Raw genomic sequence first — 18,629 nt, forward strand, 5'->3', positions numbered from 1 at the left:
ATTACCAATGGCTAAAGCATCTCAGCATATTTTTCACTGTCCAGTTTATTAAGAAAACAGCTACAGCCTGACACTGCAGTGCCTAGACAGTTAGGGGAGCCCCATTAGTCACTCGCAATGCCTTTCCAGCAAGGGAGTGGGGGATTTTGACCCTATCTTGCTGGAGAAGTTATCTCCTCAGTCTTTTACATGGCCTTCTTCCACACTCTGGTCTGGTTTTGAGTCTTCACACTGTAGCTCTGGCTGTGCTCACTTCCTGTCCATGCTGTCTACAAGTCTTGACTAAGCACAAGCCCTACATAGACCTCTCAAGAAGGCAAGACTGAGGACATCTGGCATACTTGTTGGTCCCACTGCATAGGTACATTGTGCCATATTTGACTTTAGAGCATTGTCTGTTCCAGTTATCTCAGGTTTGGATTTTCTCTGGTGTAGCAAGGACAGCTTGAATCCCAATTATAGCGAGGTTAACAGCTGAGAATATAGGCAGAAACGGAGCAGGTCACGGAGCATGGTACGGCTCAAGCTGTGTTTTGCTTCCCTATTTCCATACAACCTGTTAGTTATTCAGGGCAAGGAGAGCTTATCTGTGTGGAGACTGGCACCGCAGAGCCCTGACCTGCCTTGGATGTTGAAGGATCTGCAGCAGCATCACTTCTGCGAAAATACCAGTGGTTCTGGTGTGTGGTCCAAAGCTGCTCTGCAGCCAGCAAGAGACTTTCCACTGACTTTAACAGGCTTTTGATTGGGGCCTGGCTGAGCTGTTTAAATAAATCCCAGAAGGATGGGGTCACTTAGTGGAAAAACAGAAGCAGAAAAGGGAGATGCATTTTCCTTTCCTAAAGGAAACAGTTTCCTCTGGTTGGTAAGAGCTGCTAGGCATGAGGGCTCTTTAAAAGCTTTCATCCTGATTTTGTATTGGTTTGGGTGCTCGTCAGTTTTTAATCAAGAGTGCTTGGGCTGAAGTGAACCCTGTACGACAAGGATGCATGGTTAATGGGTTCTCAGGAGAAAATACTTTCCCCTGCAGGAGCAAATGCTGTTAGAAATGCATCCCACTGCTTCCTCATTGCTTAGGCCTTATGAGTTGAGCTTCCTGCCTTGTGCACCTCCCTCTTGGCATTTTCTCTCCACCAGAGGAAAGTATATTGTATCTGGCTATATTCTCCTAGCTTTGAAATTTAGCACTTTGATCATGTTTCTCTTAGGTCTGATTTGCAAGTTAGGTTTTGATGCTGAGTGGAGCAGAGGGAAGTTTATTTGAGTAACCTTGGATAGTGTGGTGCTCTGAGACTCTGCACAGTCATGTCTCATGGCTTCTTGAGCTCTCCCCTGGGGCAGGCAAGCTGAAATGCAGTGGGAACACTTTCAAGAGCGGTCCTCTCCTGCTAATTCATTTTCCCCTGGGCTCGCCAGTGTTTACATACCTTCAGCTCCATGACTGGCCTTGAGTCTGAAACTTGTATTTCTTATTTTTTAAAATGCCTTCTAAGAAGCTTTTCACTTTTTCTGTGTCCTTTTGTTCCATCTCTGTGAGCAGAACTTTCAAAGCTTTCTCTGTTTTTTATCACTCCTTTCTGAACCAGTTTTCCATTCCCTCTTGTTGTTAGCTCCTGTGCATGCTAGTCCGCACAGCGGGAAGCTGTGAATAGATTGTCTCACTTGGTGATGAGTGCCCGTTTCACCCAATGTGGATGGCAGCCAGACCTTTTGAGGAATTTGCAGCAAGACAATGTGTCTTCTCTGCTCATGTGCACTGGCTAGATGCAATTCCAGCTTATACTGAGGGACGCATCAAGCTAGTATCACCCTGACCCTGGTCTGGACATCACAGAGGGCAGAGGCACTGCTCTCTCAGTAGATTGTGCTCCTCTACCCCTGCCAAGGGGGTCCTTGAGAGAGAAAAGTTAATGGAGCTGGTGTCCTGGAAAACTGCAGATGGGGGCTGCTGTGGCCCATTGCCCTGGGCCTGGGTGGCTGCTAGAGCCTTCCTGGGGCAGAGGGACTGGCCACAGGCATGGCGCAGCTTTGATCTAGAGCAGCTGTTAGGGGTGTCTGCTCTTCCCTTGCTTCAGGCCTCCCCTACAATGTCTTGTGCAAACAAGCACATAAGCTGAGCCCTCCTGTCTTGGGTGAGGAGCCCAGCCAGCTGTTTCCATCTTCTGCTTCCAGCAGTGGCAATAGGAGTTTCCATGCAGAGAAATCAGGAGGGGATTTCCTCCTCCCTCACCCCCATGGCCCAGCTCTGCCAGTAACAGGAAAAGCAGACTGAAAGATTGGTTTGACCCTTACAGGCATGCTCTGTAAAGAGGAGGATAATGGGAAGTGACCGCTGAGCCCTTCACATCCATCACCATGATAAGCATTGGCCAACAGCTTGCCCTCTTTCTGCTGTCTGTGTGAAAGGGAGAAGGGCTCTGTCTGTGTGCTGGGGAAGCGTTCACCTCGTGCAAGTCCTGCAGCAAGCACTGCTACATAGCAACCTTGGCAGGGAACCCAGAGCTGAAGGGCTTTCTCTCCATCCTCCCTGGGAGGAGATCCCTGGACTGACATGTCTGTAGAGCAAACTGCTTTCCTGTGTATTAGTGAAATCATGGGTCTAGGCTGTGGATACACTTTTCTTCTGTTGGAAAGAGAAACTTGGATTTAAAACAAAACTAATCGAGACTGCAGCCATCTTTCTCTACCAGGGTGGCCTCAGCCCCCTGTCAGTCTTAGTTACTGCCATGTAAATATCTCAAAGCTAATGGACTTGCTTCAGATGCTTAAGAAAGAGCGCTGTCAGTAAAAGCTTGGGAATAAGACAGTGAACTCTTCCCTGGAATTTTGGGTAACTTTGGCTCATGTCACTCAAGATGCAAGGAGCCACATTTCGGCAGGGGTGGAGAACTGTAAAAAATTGACTTACACTAAAGCTGTATAAGTATAAGCCAGCTGAAGCTCTGGTCCAGGAGGTTGTGGTCAGCAAGAGGTAACCTTTAAGGCCTCTTTCATTGGGTGGAGAGGTATTGACCTGCAACAGGACAGCCTCTTTCTTGCCAGGAGAAGCCCTCTGTCTAGTGTTTTCTCATGTGGTTTCATAGCCTCTTCCTGGCCTGTTCTGCTGGCTGTCACGGTGACACGCAATGTGAGAAAGACAGATAAATAGTGTGAATACCACACAGGCAGTGAACTTCCTGAGTGGCAGCTCTGGGGAAGGGATGTTGCAGGGCCTACTCAGAAAATAAAATCAGAATAACAGCCAATTTAGCTATATTAGTAACTTCCTCTGATTTTGGAGAGTATCACAGGAGACTCTGAGCTACTGCTGTTACTGTTGCTACAGAGCCTCACAAAAGGATCATCTGTAGATTTTGATCTTGTATCAGTCATGAGTGAAAAATGGCTTTTTTGGAACACTGAATGGATTTTCTTCAGTCTAACAAGCCATTCCTGTGGCTGACATTTTAACAGTTTCTCTGAAGGTTAGTACTTGTTTAAAAAAAAAAAAAAGCAAGCAATTCCTAAAAGCGTTAGTGTGAGCGTTCCTTTTGAGGCACTAAGTGGAAGGATTGTGGAAATGCTCTGAAACCTGTGTGTATTGTAAAGGAATGCAAGGAGCTCTGCTGCAGTGTGAACAGGCATGAGGAGTCTGGAACTCCATCCCAAAGAGAAGGGTCAGGGTGCCTTGGGATCTGGGAGTGCAATGAAGGGAAGAGGGAGACTCTTCACTGCATTTAAATTGTATTTAAGGGTTTGCTTTCTTAGCTGATAGATTGCTGAGTGCATCCAGTTTTCTGATCGTGTGTTTAAGCCCTTCTGGTCCTTAGAGCTAGTGACTGAACTAATCTTTCCTTCCTCTCACCTGCTTGCTTTCTTGTTGCAGCCCAGCAAGAACAGTTTTGTGTGGTTTTTAAATACTGAAACTTGGCTTCTGACTACATTTGGGAGAGACCTTGGACAGATTCCACAGAGACTTAACACTGTAAAATACTTCACAAAATATTTGTCAAATACTGCTATTCCAGACAATAAAGTGAGGGGGGAATTCAGCTTCCTAGCGGATCCAAAGGAAATCCATGTGCCATTGTGCTGTTGTAGTTGTTCTGCATGGGTGCAGAAAGGTTGCATTTCCAGGTCACTGGTCCTGGTAAAAGCCTGATGAGGGAATGCTGGCTGCAATATTCAAGCATGGAGGATTTATGCCCAGTGCTGTTGGTAAAGTGCAGGGGAGACCCAGGGACGTTTTCTGGTACCAAGAGCTGAGCTCAACGCTTATCGCTAGCACTAACAGGAAGATGACTGCTGCTGGGACAACTTCCATGGATCATTCAATGCTGGCAGGTCAGCCTAGCAGGAAGGCTGTTTTCTGGGAGATTAGATAACTGACTGACACTCCGTCCCTGCCCTGCCTTCAGTGGAATAGGAGATGCAGTGTTAAGTATTGAAGGCAGAGTGGCAAAACTCTTGAAGTTACCTGGTTTTCAGGTGGAGACTGAGCTGTACTCCTTACATCAAGGAGGATGCAACCATCTTGGCCCTGTAGCTTTGCCTCCCTTTTTTGCTCATGTCATGGTAGAACTGACTGAAGATGCCTATCTCATGTGTGCTTTGTGTGTTGCATTGGAACAGTCTCCTCTGATCTAGAAAAAAAACAAAACAGGAATGCTTTGTCTTAACGGTGTTTAAGAGTTGTGCTGGTGACAAAACCCCCAGGTTGCTCAAACTCTTTGAATTCAATCACCTCTTGTGCAGCATGTGCATGGCTGAGAGTTAATGGCAATATAAACCATGGTGGTGCACATCTTCCATATTTTGATGGTGCCTTTGGGCTGCTTTCTCCAAAGCTGTGCACCCAGTGTTCAGAGGGGGTCAAAACATGCCCAGGTCAGATCATTTAATTCTGCTTCTCCAGGTGGAGAGTTTTCCCCAATCCTGGTGCCTTAGTATTTCTTTTCCACCAGGGTGGAAAGCATGCAGAACTGTGACTGCACCTGAACTCAGAGCTGCACACATGCAGTGTGGGCATGTGTAATGAAGGAGAGCTGTTTCCTTTTGATTATTCGAGACTGAGCTATGTGTGCATGTGTAAATCTGAATGACCTTTCTTCTTTTCATAGGCATCACGTGGGGCAAGGTTGTGTCTCTCTATGCTGTGGCAGCTGGGCTGGCAGTGGACTGTGTGCGGCATGCACAGCCAGCCATGGTTCACACCATTGTAGATTGCCTGGGAGAGTTTGTCCGCAAGACCTTGGTGACATGGCTGAAAAGGAGAGGAGGCTGGGTAAGAGATGCTATCTGATCAAGTTTGCTTCCACATATACAGACCAGAAAATATCCTGGTTAATGAGAGTGTGCCCACTGCAGCTTTATGCAGAAAAAAAATGGATGAGATTCTCTTCTATAGCCCTGTGGCCACCACTGTCCTACTTGCCCCTGTGCTAGACTCCATATAGCTCTGTTACTGCCTCACGGTCCCGTCCTCAACATCATCAGCTATTCTGGTCCTCAGCTTCCTGCGTAGCTGTGCCAGACGAATTCAATCCTGACCCACCAGGGCCTCTTCTGTTCCTGACCTGAATATCTCTGGAGCTGCCAGCCAGTCATAGTGGAAGACTGTAAATAAGGATCATTCTCTTGGGCAGCTGTTTTCTAGAAACTGAAAAAAATGAGTCCTGCCAACTTAATTCCCCTTTCACCTGCCCCACAGTTCCGCAAGTCAAAGCTTAGTATATTAATGTGACTTGCCACTATAAGGAATTTTAAAGGGATATTAAAACCTGATAGTTTGTGCCATTCCCTGACCTGACCCTGATGATGCTCCATGAATAACTCCTTCCGATGTAGCTCAAATTGTAGCACACTTATGCTTTGAAGGGCACTCATAACACCCATCGACAGTGGGAGGGCTCGTGGCTCTGTCACTGGCCTGTTCTGAGACTGTGGGTAAGGCACGGCGCTGCTCTGCATTGGAGGGTAGCTCCATATCATATGGCTTTAAGCATCTGATTTCTTTGGTTCTCTCTGTACTCAGTGGGAAATACAATGCTCCTGTGGAGGATGGCTCAGAGTAAGAGCTTTACTTTGGTGCTGTGGAATAGCCAGACACCTTTCTAGTGACCTCCCCAGGAGACTGAGATGACTGGTTGGCTATGTTAGTGGTTGGCAGCTGGGTGATGTATGTACCAGGGTCTCTGTGCCTTTCTGGCAGGGATATAGACACTCCTTGGAGCAATACGGCCCAAAGCACTTTGGTGTACTGCCTGGCAGATGCTGCCTAGAGCTAAATATTGCCATATGACAGCACTGAGCTCATGGGACATCTTGTTCCCAAGGCATGCGCTCTTTCCAGACTGAGCCACAGTGGCAAGCTCTCTCCTTTCCAAGAGGTGATATTTATTCCTGAGCTGTCAGGAAACGGTCAGGTTCCCCACTCTGCACAGACCTGGAGAGAGGGGGATGTCTTTTCTAAACTGAGCTTTGCTGCTCTGTGCTGAGACTTCCCAAGTGTGCCTGTAGCTGATTCAGTCACCTAGTTTCTCCAGGAATGAAGGCACCTTTTTGATGAAGGGCAATTGGAAAAGTAGTGTTGTTCTGATTTTGGATCCCTTGCATTTACTAAGTGTCATTGCCACCTTAAATCATCCCTGCCCTCTCTAAAACTGCGTGACCTTGAGGCCAACTGAGTCAGGGAACTGTTTGGTTGAGCTGAAAAGTAACCTTTGATTTGAATGCCCTGATCCGTTTCATTTTGTGTCTGCACAAACAATTGTGACAAGGTAGGTGAAGAGGATATCCTGGGAAAGCAACTGAGTAAGTAGCACTGTTCCTGCCTGTGAAAACCCTGCCTCAGTATCATTTGAGGCTTATTTTAACTGGGTACCTGTAGAGCTGGTTGAAATATATTCTCTGAAACCATTTTTCCTTTGGAAAAAATCCAGTTGCAGTAAAATTGAAATGTGGCATAGGAATGTGTCTCCTCCTAGTTTCCAACAAATTTTTTTCTTTGTTTTGGTAAAACATGCATGTTCTGATAAGTTAGCATCTTGTTTTAATTTTTGTATTACATTGTTAGAGTTCAAAACAGGGTGTTTTGATAGTTCCAAATGGATATTTTTTGAAAGGTTGTTGCATAGCAAACAAGCTGCAAAACCCATCCGCAGACCAGAAATGGTTCTTTGCAGCTGAGGAGATAAGTCCTGTCCACTGCTAGCTCCTTCTGCTGATCATCCCTTTTTGGATGGCCAGCGTGTTGCTATTGCAGTTGCTGTACCTATGCTGCTTGCTCCTGGGATCTGGCCCTAAGAAAGGGAAGCCAATCTCACTGTCCCCCGTCAATCAAAATGACTGTAAAAGCTGCTGGGTTGTGCTGATTACAGCCTGTGTCCAGTACCCTTATCAGCACTTTCGGGCTGCAACAAGGAGATATTTTCCCTCTGGAAATGAGTGGTTCCTTCAGTCCGGGGAAAGGCTGCTAATCCTCTTGCCATCTTGTGCTGTGCTTCCCTGAACGTTCTTCCTCTTGATCTACGCACTGCAGTGTGAAATTTCCCAGCCTTGTTCACAAATGGGTCAGGCGAAACAGCTCTGTAGTGAGGACCTTTTCATCTGCTGCCTGACCTAGCTGGTTGTTGGTTTATCTTGGCATGGAGTCCTTGTTTCACCTGTGCACATGGCCCCTGTCTCTTACGTGTCGGTTCAGATTGAGGCTGCCAAGAGGAACCACTATGCTCTGAGCTGTTTCAGAAAAGCCACTGTGGAGACCTTTGAAAGGCATTTGAAAATCTCCACTCAGCTGTAGGTTCCCATACTGCTTCCACAGGGTGGAGAAAGACCCTACCCCTCCAAAGCCCAACCCAAAACAAACCTCTTGGGAGAAACAAGAAATGTTTAATCCTTTGAGGCATCATCTCTCCCTGGGGAGAGTTTGCAGCCTCAGTAGTGGCTTTTCAGTAGAATAGAAAGATTTTTTTTATTATTATTAATTTTTTTTCCACAGCTGTTACATACATTTGCTACAGAGGAGCATGAGACTTGAACTTGTTTCAATAATTAACGGGTGAGGATCAAACTGCCGTTGCAACAGTTTATCAATGCCTCACAAGACTCAAAGACCTGTTTTATTAAGTAGCTTTGAAATTTTCAATTCCAGTGCCTTATCAGGTATGCTTTATTTGGATAACAATAGCTAAGGCAATTGTTAAACAGCTGAGCAATTTTGTTTAAGCGAGTACAATACAAATTTGTAAGTGCTTCTGACTGCAGCTCCTCTTGCTTAGCTGCAGTGATTAGCTGCAGTGAGGTCATTGCCTTTGGTAGGGCACAGCACAGCTTTAAGGAGTTCACACGTTCTCACCTGGAAGTTAACGCTCTGCACATATTTGGGCCTTGTACTGGTTCACATGAGGCACTAAAGCCCTTCAGATCTTTGGTTTCTTATTGATCAGCTACCCTAACATCTGACTACACGTTCAGACAGGTACCTGCACATCATGACTTTTCTTGACAAAAGAGACATCATGACACAACTGTGTTTTAAATATGATGCCGTGCCAGTCCCTAAAATTGGACAGGCCGAATCAGCTCAGATTTTTTTCAAATGCAAATGGAGTGAGTTTGCTAAGCCATCACAGAAAGCATTTAGGCAGACCCATTTTACTTTCCTCCACAATACAGAGAAAGTACCTATAACCACCAGTGCTACATTGCAGCATCTTCTGTTATGTGCTGTCTTGGCTGTTTGCTACGTTTGCTTGTGCTTTTGTAGCTATGGGCAGCAGCATTTCCACACCTTGGTGTTCAGCCTCAGGAGCAGTCCATGTGCTGATTCAGCTTCCTCCTGTCATCGTGTTTCTTCCCATCCTTGCATGCCTGTATTCATTCCTCCAGCAATCTCTACTTGTCAGTTATTCGTGGGCTCATCATCTCCTAATGTTCCCTGCAGAACAGTGGTGCGGAGTGATTCAGCGTGCCAGCCTTTCAGACTTCCTCGTGAGGGAGGAACTGCTGGAACTGTGTGGGAGGATGTTGAGGCTGCTGTCAACAGACCTTTGGTCTGTAGATGACGGTGGAGTCAGTTAGTGCAGCTGTACTCACTAACCAGACACAGGGATTTGACTCTTCAGTTACCCTTTTGTTTTCCTGTAATTATTATCAAGGTGGGTCAGGCGAGGCTCACCCATGTCTTAAACAAAGGGGAAATACTGGTTGCAGTATTGTTGCAGTATTCAGCATCTCTTGTGTCCCATTTTATGGGAGGAACATCTCAGGGTTGAGAGTCTGACTTCCCTCTGCTTGGTCAGTGAGAGACTTGTGTTAGAAGGCAAACTTGGAAGACTGCTGAGCTAAGCTTGTAATGAAAAAGCTTTTGGGGCTGATGAATATTTACCCTCTTTGTGACCCGATTCTTGTTCACATTTGCCACCCAAAAGCCATTTCTGAAAACCGCATCAAGTTGATGTGCTAACAGTGCTCCCTCTGTTACAGAACTACAGTCCATATCTCCTTGTGCTAGGCTGAAGTGTAACCACAAACTCAATTATATTGCTGGCAGAACTTTAATTTGTTTCCCCCACCAGAAGGTGCAATTTTCTATCTACCTCTGTCCTGTTCACTTTACCCTCCAGATACTTTCCACCTTCTCCTTCCAATGCCAGCTGAGATCCTGTCTTCATGAATTTGCTGGATTGTTGTTATTTTTTATTCATTGCAGGCCAGCTTCTATTCTTGTTAATACTTGAAACCAGCTGCCCAAGTGATCTTTAAATCTGGCCCACATGTCTGGGAGGCATCTCTGCCAGCATACATATTTCCACAAACAAAGCTTGCATTGCTTTAGTTTTAAATTGGGGGTTGGCTTGCTTGAATGAGTTCCAAATAAAACATTAAGGCAAGAGAAAAAGTGCAAGTAGCTTGCTGCTGATACTAAGCAGGACAACCTCTGGGAAGCATCTTGCTTTACAGAAAAGGATGAGAATGCTGATATTGCCAAGGCTTCCTAGCCCTTTTCAAAAGGGGAAGAAACTTTCTTCTATTTAGCTATTCAAAATGGAAAATGCTTGATAATCATCTGTAACATTTCTTCCCCCAGAGGTGGCTGAAAAGGGGGATACTTCACCTTGTTGATGCGGAATGAAGAAAGTGTATTTCACAGAGCTCTTGAGCCTGATTTAATAACTTGCAGTGTGTGGAAGTGTCAGAGCAAGAATTTGTGGCTGTTAACGGTGTGGCAAAGCGGTGCTGCAGCTGTGGTAGTGCCGTGGTGTCACAGTGCCGTGGGTTGTGGGGCCATGAGAGTCTGCAGTGGTGGCTGATGTGGTTCTGAGCATCTCTCTCTGATGATCTCTGTTCCCTCCTCATTAGGCAGACATCGCAAAATGTGTGGTGAATACTGACCCCAGCCTTCGCTCTCACTGGCTCGTGGCAGCTGTTTGCAGCTTTGGTCACTTCCTCAAGGCTATCTTCTTCGTCCTGCTGCCCGAGAGATGAATCCGAGTCGCCAAGTGCAGCCGCCCCTACCCCACCTCCTCCCCCGCTCCAGAAGCAGTGGTAATGGCAATCTGAAGAGGAGGAAGAGAAGAACCAGGACAAATGAAAGGCTTGTTCTCTCCCTTCAGCTGGGAGCAGATGATCAACCACAGTCTCCTTTTTGTGGCCACAGGAGCCTCTCTTGCCATTAATCCTTTCAAGAGTCTTGTTTCCCTGGGTGACTTGGGTGTGTGGCCTGGACACTGCCAGTCCCTGGGCACCCTGATTGCAGCTGTGTGCAGCGTGGACTGTCAGATATCTGGTCCTTATGGCTGTGTTGCATGTTTATGCTAGTGCCAGACAGAGGGGAGGAGGAAGGGCATATTATTTGAAATGGGATAGAAAATAGGAGAGGGGGAGACTCCCTCCTTTGCTCCATGTAGTTCCCCCTTCAGTCCTCGGACTTACCTTGCGTTGATTCTTGGTGTTACATCTGTGCTTAAACTCCATCTCCTTCTTTATACTCAACTCCGACTTGCTGGGCTCTGCCCCAGCACAGCATGGTGGAGGGGATAGTGCAGCTGTGGGTTTTTACATGATAAAACCAAACATATTGTCATCAGATGCTTCTCCCTGACACATCTTGGAAATCGGACTGAGTGGCCGCGTGAGGGGCAGGACTAGAGGGCAGTTGCATGTGATGCCGTTTGCAAGTGTATTTTGTTGACCTGTCTTATTGTGCTCGCATGCTATTTCAAACAGGAGAGCAAGGGGCAACACCTTCAAGCAACAACTAGGGATTGAATTTCATAATGAAGAAAAACGTTTTCTCCACTGAGATTTCATCAGAGCTAAGCATGTAAGTAGGAAAGGCTGGGGGGCATGGGCAGGAATTAGGGAAACAGTAAGTGAACTGTGTGGTGTTGTGAAGGGGGAAAGCCATGTCAAAAGTAGCTGATTTATGTTTCTCCTTTAATGTCTTAGGAAGTACAACTTGCAGTCGTCTTTGTGGTAAGCAATAAAAGAAAATAGGTAGTGTTTCACTATTGCAAACGGTATTGTATTTGTTTCCAGAGTTAAAAATTCCAAAAAAGGCCAGAACAGTGCAGAGACAAACACTCGGGCCATGCTAAAAATACTTCAGCTTTTCCCCTGGTAGAACGTGTTAACGTGTTAAAACAACTCACACGGTTCATGCTAGGAACTTAACCCATGTTGTTACCATGTCAGAAATGTGCTGTTTTCACCAACAGAAGTGGGGCCTCCCTGCCATTGGCAGCGGAAGGCTATGAAGCCTTTTCTCTGCCAAAGCCTTGCGGGAGACAGCCTGCTTGGTGCCTTGCTCTGGGGAGTGTGGCGTCGCAGAAGAACACTCTTTTGGATTAAGAACATGTGGCGTTATAGGAGTTTTTGCTGGGCTTTCTTCCTGATTTCCCTCCCACACCCTGTGTTTAGAGGGGCTTTACTGTTTCCATCCAGAAGTTACAATGGGTTTGAGAATGAAGCAAAGCTTTTACTTTTTGGTTATATCTGTGCGAAGGGTTTCTGCTAGCAGTTACTAGTGTTGTGCTCTGACCAAGAGAACCACTGGCAGAGGATATGTAGGTGGTTATACCCTTGCAGTGTCCTGCTTTTGACTGGTCTAGCCTTTTGCACTCTGCTGGTGCCTTGACATATGGGTACTAGCCCCAGCTTTACCCGTAGTACTACACCCGCAGTGAATGGTGCCCTACCAGCTCAGTCTACTAGTACTTTTTCAGTAGTAAAGTAATTCTTGTGGAGCAAAACCCTTAAGACAACCTCCCCTTGCCCCAGTCCCCCAATAAAAACACTGAGAAGGAGAAAGCCTCCTGTTCCATATCGAAGCTGCGTGCTGCCTTTGATAGTGTCTAGGCAGACTTTGGCTACGCTATTAAAAGTTGCGGGGGGTTATACTGGCAAAGTTCCCAGTGTGGATGCAGCTGATGGTGCCCTAAGGCTGGTGCATTTTTGTGTATGTGTAAAGCTTGCAGCAGTTCCCCAAATAAAATCAAGTTGCCAAAGGAATTTTTTTTTTTTTCTGACGTAATTATATCGGTATTAGGGGTTTTGCTGACACCTCTCCCACTTGGGATTTTCTTCCTTAGATTCCTGATAGCTCTGGCTGTGGAAACTTAGACCAGGTATAGCATACACAGTGAAGTAAACTAATTATGCCTTGAGCAGCACAGTGAGGACCCCCTCTGAGCTGCAATAGATGCAGTAAAAGCAGCATAGTTCATTGCAGCTTCCTTGTCTTAAAGAAGCTTATGAAAAAGTAGGCTTTGGATTTCTGGAAATACCCTGGTTGCGTGCAGGCTTTGGCTTGGACAGTTTCGCAGCTCGTAAAGTCCAGCTTGCCTTATCATGCCTAGTGTTTTATGAAGTGTATGTGAATTAACAGAGCTAGCACAGTTGTACACTGGGACTGTCAAGACCTTTCTCAATTTAGATGCTGTTTTGAAATGTAATACTTAAGGCTATAACTGCTTTTTCAGTAAACAAGTGATATCAGGGGACTATTAAGGAACATAAAGAGTTAAATGTGCTAATTAAATGGGTTTAGCAAAAAGATAATGATAAGCCAAATAAACCAGCATTGCTGGAAAGGAATGTGTGTGGGTGGGAAGGGGGTTACAGAGGCAGGCAGACAGAGACTCAGTCTGGAAACTGCTGTTAATGAAGAGGTGGTGGAGCTCCCCACAAATAGATTTCAGACTTCCCTGGCTTTCGTCTTTCTTGTTGCATTTGCTAATCCCTGCAGCCTACCTACCGGAGCTGAACAGTGTGCTGTTTGTCTTGCACTTAGTGTTAAACCAGGGTGATATTTTTACCCTTCTCACTCACTCTGCAATAACCACATTGGCACCAGTCTTGCTACCAAAATAAACAGCAAACAGAATTGCGCATACTGCTGTGCATTTGGGAAGCAACAGTCGAGCCTGATTCAGCCAAGTATTTATGTTGCATTCAGTTTTAGTTGTAATATTTTGGCATTTCAGAGTATTTCCAGAGGTCTTTTACAATCTCAACAGTTCTGAGGCTCTGTGATTTTTCTTTCCCTTTTGGCCAATCCTACCTGATGGAAGACATCAGGGTTGGTTGTTTATCACCCCAATAAACATTTTCCTTTTATATGATTGGTGAAGGTCCTAGGAGTGTGTCTAATTTATTTAGCTGTTAAAGAAAACCAAGAATGTAAGTACCAAGGTTAGTACTATTATGCTGCTTCATATTGAAAGCCTGTCTGTTGTTCCTCTTCCAGCATCAAAAACTGAAAACCCCCAAACTAGCCATCTCACCTTTCTTTTTTTCCCTGGTGTTTCCAATTATCTGCTTGAGAAAATTGCTTGTAGTGAAAGTTGCCTCAATTTTTTTTTTTTTTTTTAAGCTGTCTTGATCATACTGAATGTTCTAAGTGAGACTTACCTATGAACAAACTGTCTTGGGGGTTGCTCCCTGTCCCCAGTGACCTTTCAGTCCACTGCCCAATTTCATCCCCTTTTGCTAAAGGGCAGCAGTCACAACAGGGGCAGGGGACAGACCTCGTTTTAGCACCGGGAAATGTGGCTGCTGTTCACCCCATTAGGCAGCAGTCACTTGGCACATGTAAAATCCAGCCAAGCTTTTGCTGCCTCCTGCCTTGCTGTCTCACCAGAACTGGGTGCACAGGGGGAAGGTGAGGTTGTTGCAGTGGGGGACGGGTTGGAGGTACAGGAGATGCCTAGAGAGTAGCGGGAGGAGGGGGAAAGGGTTGGAGGTGGGGAAACGGCATCTTAAATATTTTAGTGTATGTGGAGTATTTTGCAGATGAGTGGCCTGTGCATTATTACAGTGGGGAATGTCAAGGTCAGAGTTGAGCCTGCCGGAACCTGAGCTTCAGCACTCCTTTGTTCACAGAAGAACTTGCTCCTGTAAGGATTATCCCACACACACCCCCGGCGCCATCTTCATTTTCTGTTTCTTTGTAATAGACCAACATTCAGTCAATGGAAATATTTGCTTTATCAAAAAGGTAGGGAGCAGAAAAGCTGTCTCGGCTTGGGTATTTCAATGACGAGCATTTGAGCAATCCTTATCGTGTCCTAGACCTGACATTGCTTCAACCACAGCCTTACTTATACCTCTCCCTTGTCAAACATTGGCAGTAGGTTCACCTTCTTCAAAGCAACTAGAAAAACTGAAGCAGTCTCAGTCTCACAGCAGATGTCACTTGTGTTCCTGCACTGCTTTTTCTCCTGTAAATGGAAAGAAAACAATCTGTGAAGCCCTTAATTTGTCAGACTTGCATCTGTATTATATACTGCAGTACGGAACTGTAGCATCGCAGAGCGACATTGAGGTTTCCTGGAAAATTGCAATACCAAACTTCCTCATTTTCAAACTTGTTGTTTAGACCCTGAGAAAAAATGGTGCCTATTATTATTAATTTTTTTATTCTCCTTTTAATGTGCAAAGTCTGGAACTGGGGTGGTTTTTTTGTGCACAGTTAAACTGAATACGAAGCAGGTTTCAAGTCCCCTAGACAGCTTTCTGAAAAGATCAGGCCCTTAAGGCATTCTGACGGCTTTGCCAAGAGCCTTCTTGATGTGGCTCTCATCAACATGTGTCTCCTTGAGTTTCTTTACTCTTGTTGTTTTTAAATCAAGTATTTATAATTTTTATAGGCATAAATTTGCCACAGATTAATTATTCTCGTAGGGCAATATGAAAACAATGCATGCTACTAAATTAGAGACAAGAAAACAGTAATTTAGTGTTCTGCTGGCAGAGTCTATAAATTTCTTCTATGCAAGTGGTTTGACAGATGGAGTTTAAATATTCCCTTAGAAAAGCCTGTAACCTTCTTTAAATCTAAACGTTTTGACCCACTGGGATTACAAGCCCCTAGCACAGCTAAACAGAGTGATCCTTGGTTGAACTTTACACCATCACCCAGGACCTGGAAGTGCATTGCACATTCAAGCAGAGTCTGTGGGAAATAGAGTGCTCCTGGGTCAATCACACGACATGCAGTCCATGTCCAGGCAAGGTCAGATGAAAAAAAAGTTTCCCCTTTCACAGAAGGGGAAGAAAAAAAAAAAAAAGTGTTGGGAAGGGAATTTCCAGCTTCCTTCCAAGCGTATTTCAGAGCTTTAGCTCAGAAGAAACTTCATCTCTTTCCTCTGCTCATAGACCAGCAGACAGCACTAGAGCTTTTCTTCTCCATCACTGCAGGAAGACTTGATGACACATCTCTGTTTACGTCACATACCGAATTGTGAAGCTAAGCTCAGAAAAAAAGCACTGCAGAGATCAATCCCCTCTTGTTTAAAATTTCCACTTCTGGCCCTATCTCATGACTTCCACTCATACTTTTGTTAAGCTCTGTGTTTAAGCAAGATAAGGTGTGTTTTCTACCTGCAGAACACCCCCATCCCCTGCCAGAATATGACTTGTGCTGAGCTTGACCCCAAGTCCCTTTCAGTCAACTGAAGGGCAACTGCTTTGGACTTTGGAGGACTATGGGCAGTACCGAGGACCTTCATCATCACTAATCTGATGGGAGCCGAGAGGACTGGCCACTTGGCAGGATCAGGCCCTGCAATGGCGCTCTCTGTCCTGCAGCACGAGGTACTCCCTTGCCCTCTCTCGCCTGACTTTCATTAGGCAGCAGCTGGAGTTCCCACAGCCGGTCCCTGCAATGCAGATCCATTCTCCCAATGCTCTGTGATGCTGTCTAGGTAACATAAAGCCACCCAAAAGTCAAACTTGAAGCCCTCTCAGCATCACGGTGTCACCTTTTTACTCCCAATGTGGACGCGTGAGTCGGGGGCTGTGCAGTGGCTGCCACGGGGACAGTTTGTTCCTGTTTCCCACCAGAATAGAGCCTGTATTTTCTGATCATCTAGGAAGGGGATTAAAAAACAAACCCCAAATATAGCCTTCTATTTTGATCTCCTTGGCACTTCAAAAGAAAAATTAAATCACTGGTAAGCTGCTAGAACATACTTTGCTCTCAGTTCCTCAGCCAGGAGATGCCCAGACTGCCCTTTTTAAGCCTGGCAAGCTTCTGCTGGCAAAACCCCTTGCCTGTGCTGTCAGGCTTTCCCTCTCAATGCTTGAAGTGTAGGTTTGCTGCCAGAGCTCCTGAGGAAAAGTATCTCACCCAGCAGGTTGTTTTCTCTCCCAGAGAAGGCAACCCTTTCCAAAACGTCTGGTGCTATGGTGGAGTTGGGTGCTATCCTGAACAGCATCGTACCTGCAGCAATGGCCCCGTTGCCTGCCATATTTTCCCTTTTATTAGGGCTGGCTGCATGCATTTATACAGGATGGAAAAGGAGAAAGCTCGACTGGCATTTGAAAGGGAGCGAACAACCCTGAAAGCGTTGTGTACAAAGGCTCTCCTGTCTGCTGAAAGGTTGCTGCCATCAAGGTTTGGGTACATGCTGTTGGTTCCTGTTGGTACTCACTGGGCTGATGCATGCTGTGAGCATGTAATTAGTGGCTAATGGTAGATTACTTGAAGCTGGGAAAAGATGCTTTGGATATCTGTGCCCTTGGTTTTTAAGGCTTAACTGGAAGAGCAGAACAGCACTACTAAAAATACTTAACATGTTGCAATATAACATTTTGTCTCTGAGGGAGAGCAATAGATTCACAAAGTTGAGCCAAGGCTGTATATTATTACAAGCACTAAACCTGCTGGAGTCTGTAACTAGCTAGATCTAAATTATGAGACACCCTTCTCAAACTCTACAGCATATCAGTGGGAAGACTGGAAAAATTGCACAGCAGCTTTGCTTAAATTTAAGCTGTTTAATTAAAAAAAAAGTTAGCAGAATGCCCTGTGTTATTTTGACATTGCATTCGCAGCCTTGAGGTTTTCTGCAGGGGTGATGACTGGATGGAATGGGGTAGCTGAGTGGGATGTCTCTATGTTAAGCAGGTTAGTTTCTGCTATAATGAGCTGCTGCGAAGTAGTTACATGTCTGGTGCTGTGAAGGCCACGTAAGGGGAGGTAAAAGTCACAGTAATATTGCTGCTGCAGACGGTGGGCCAGCGTACAAGCTGGATGGGCCAGCCTGTCCTCCAAGGGACTGGCTCAGGGCTGGCTGGAGGCTCAAGGAGATGCCCTGTACTGGGTGACATTTTCAAGGCAGCCTTCAAAACCAGGCAGGCTCTCTGCAATCTGCACCGGGATAAGGCATTGTGGTAAGAGCAGCCGGCCTGAGCGGGCTTGAGCCTGAGGTTGTACCTGCAGCCAGGCAACATTCAGCCCTGGGGCAGGAGGGAAGAGTGCTGCCGTCCATCGAGAAGGCTCGATGGGCAGCGTTGTCCCCATCCCTCCGTGCAGGCAAGCTGCAAGTCTGTCTGTGCTGCACAAGGACTTGGCGTGGCATGAACTCGCCCTCTGACTTTGGAAAATGTCGAACTTGTGTGAGTGAATGCTCACGCCTAGTTTCTACCAATTTCCAAAGCGTAGGAGAGCTGGGCTGGGGTTCATAGTGTTCAGCCCTGAGCTCAGCTGGAAGTCTGCCCTCAGCCTGCTGTCAGAGCTGGTAGAAAGGTTGCCTCGTCGGCTTTAGGCTTCAGCTCTAGTTTCGGAACTGGAGCTGGAGGAGAAGGAACATACAACCATCCAGGGGTTGGGTAAGGGCCCAGTAGCTCCCTGAGCAGGAGAAGGCAGGTTGGCACCCACTTTGGGGGTTTGGCCCTTCAGATCATTCCTGCATCTTATGCCAAGGGGCTGTTTATATTTGCCGTCTCCTGGGGCAAACGGAGCTCCAGGGCTGAGCAGAAGCAAAGTCTTGGGGACACCAGGAGCCTGAACTGACAGCGTGCTAGGATTGATTTGCAGTGACTTAAATTGGCCCATTTAGGAGTCCATAAAATGTGCAGCACGGAAGGAAAGGAGAAGGAAAAGCTGTAAGGAGAGCAGTGTGGTCCAGGAGTGTCCCATGGATTTAGAATGTGCTTTCCAAAAACCAGTTATTTTGTGAAGATAGTTTCTTACTAAGAAGCATTTGTTGACTGCATATATTTATGTCTGCAGACATAAAAATTTCAATCAGCCCTTCTTTTGAAGGGAAGAAGAGCAGCTGAGAAAACATTTGCCCTTTTTCAAAGAGCTTTATTTACTTTGGGATCAGAGTGATTCAGTATGGAGGCACCAGCTGGGGCTG

General features: G+C 46.0%; 1 protein-coding gene across 2 annotated transcripts in view; it reads left to right on the forward strand.

Moving 5' to 3' along the window:
- Window positions 1–12,492, forward strand: part of BOK (BCL2 family apoptosis regulator BOK) — a 35,748-nt gene extending 23,256 nt beyond the window's left edge. The window contains exons 8-10 of one of the 2 annotated variants that reach the window (XM_052802783.1): window positions 5,100–5,263; window positions 7,979–8,038; window positions 10,342–10,402. In XM_052802783.1, coding sequence (XP_052658743.1) covers window positions 5,100–5,263; window positions 7,979–8,017 — 203 coding nt within the window. In that variant the 3' untranslated portion in view covers window positions 8,018–8,038; window positions 10,342–10,402. Of the gene's footprint in view, window positions 1–5,099; window positions 5,264–7,978; window positions 8,039–10,341 lie in introns of both variants that reach the window. The other variant, XM_052802782.1, reaches the window with a different exon arrangement.
- Window positions 12,493–18,629: the final 6,137 nt, after the last annotated feature.

The sequence above is a fragment of the Harpia harpyja genome, chromosome 12 (genome assembly GCF_026419915.1).
Source record: "Harpia harpyja isolate bHarHar1 chromosome 12, bHarHar1 primary haplotype, whole genome shotgun sequence".
Lineage (NCBI taxonomy): Eukaryota > Metazoa > Chordata > Aves > Accipitriformes > Accipitridae > Harpia > Harpia harpyja.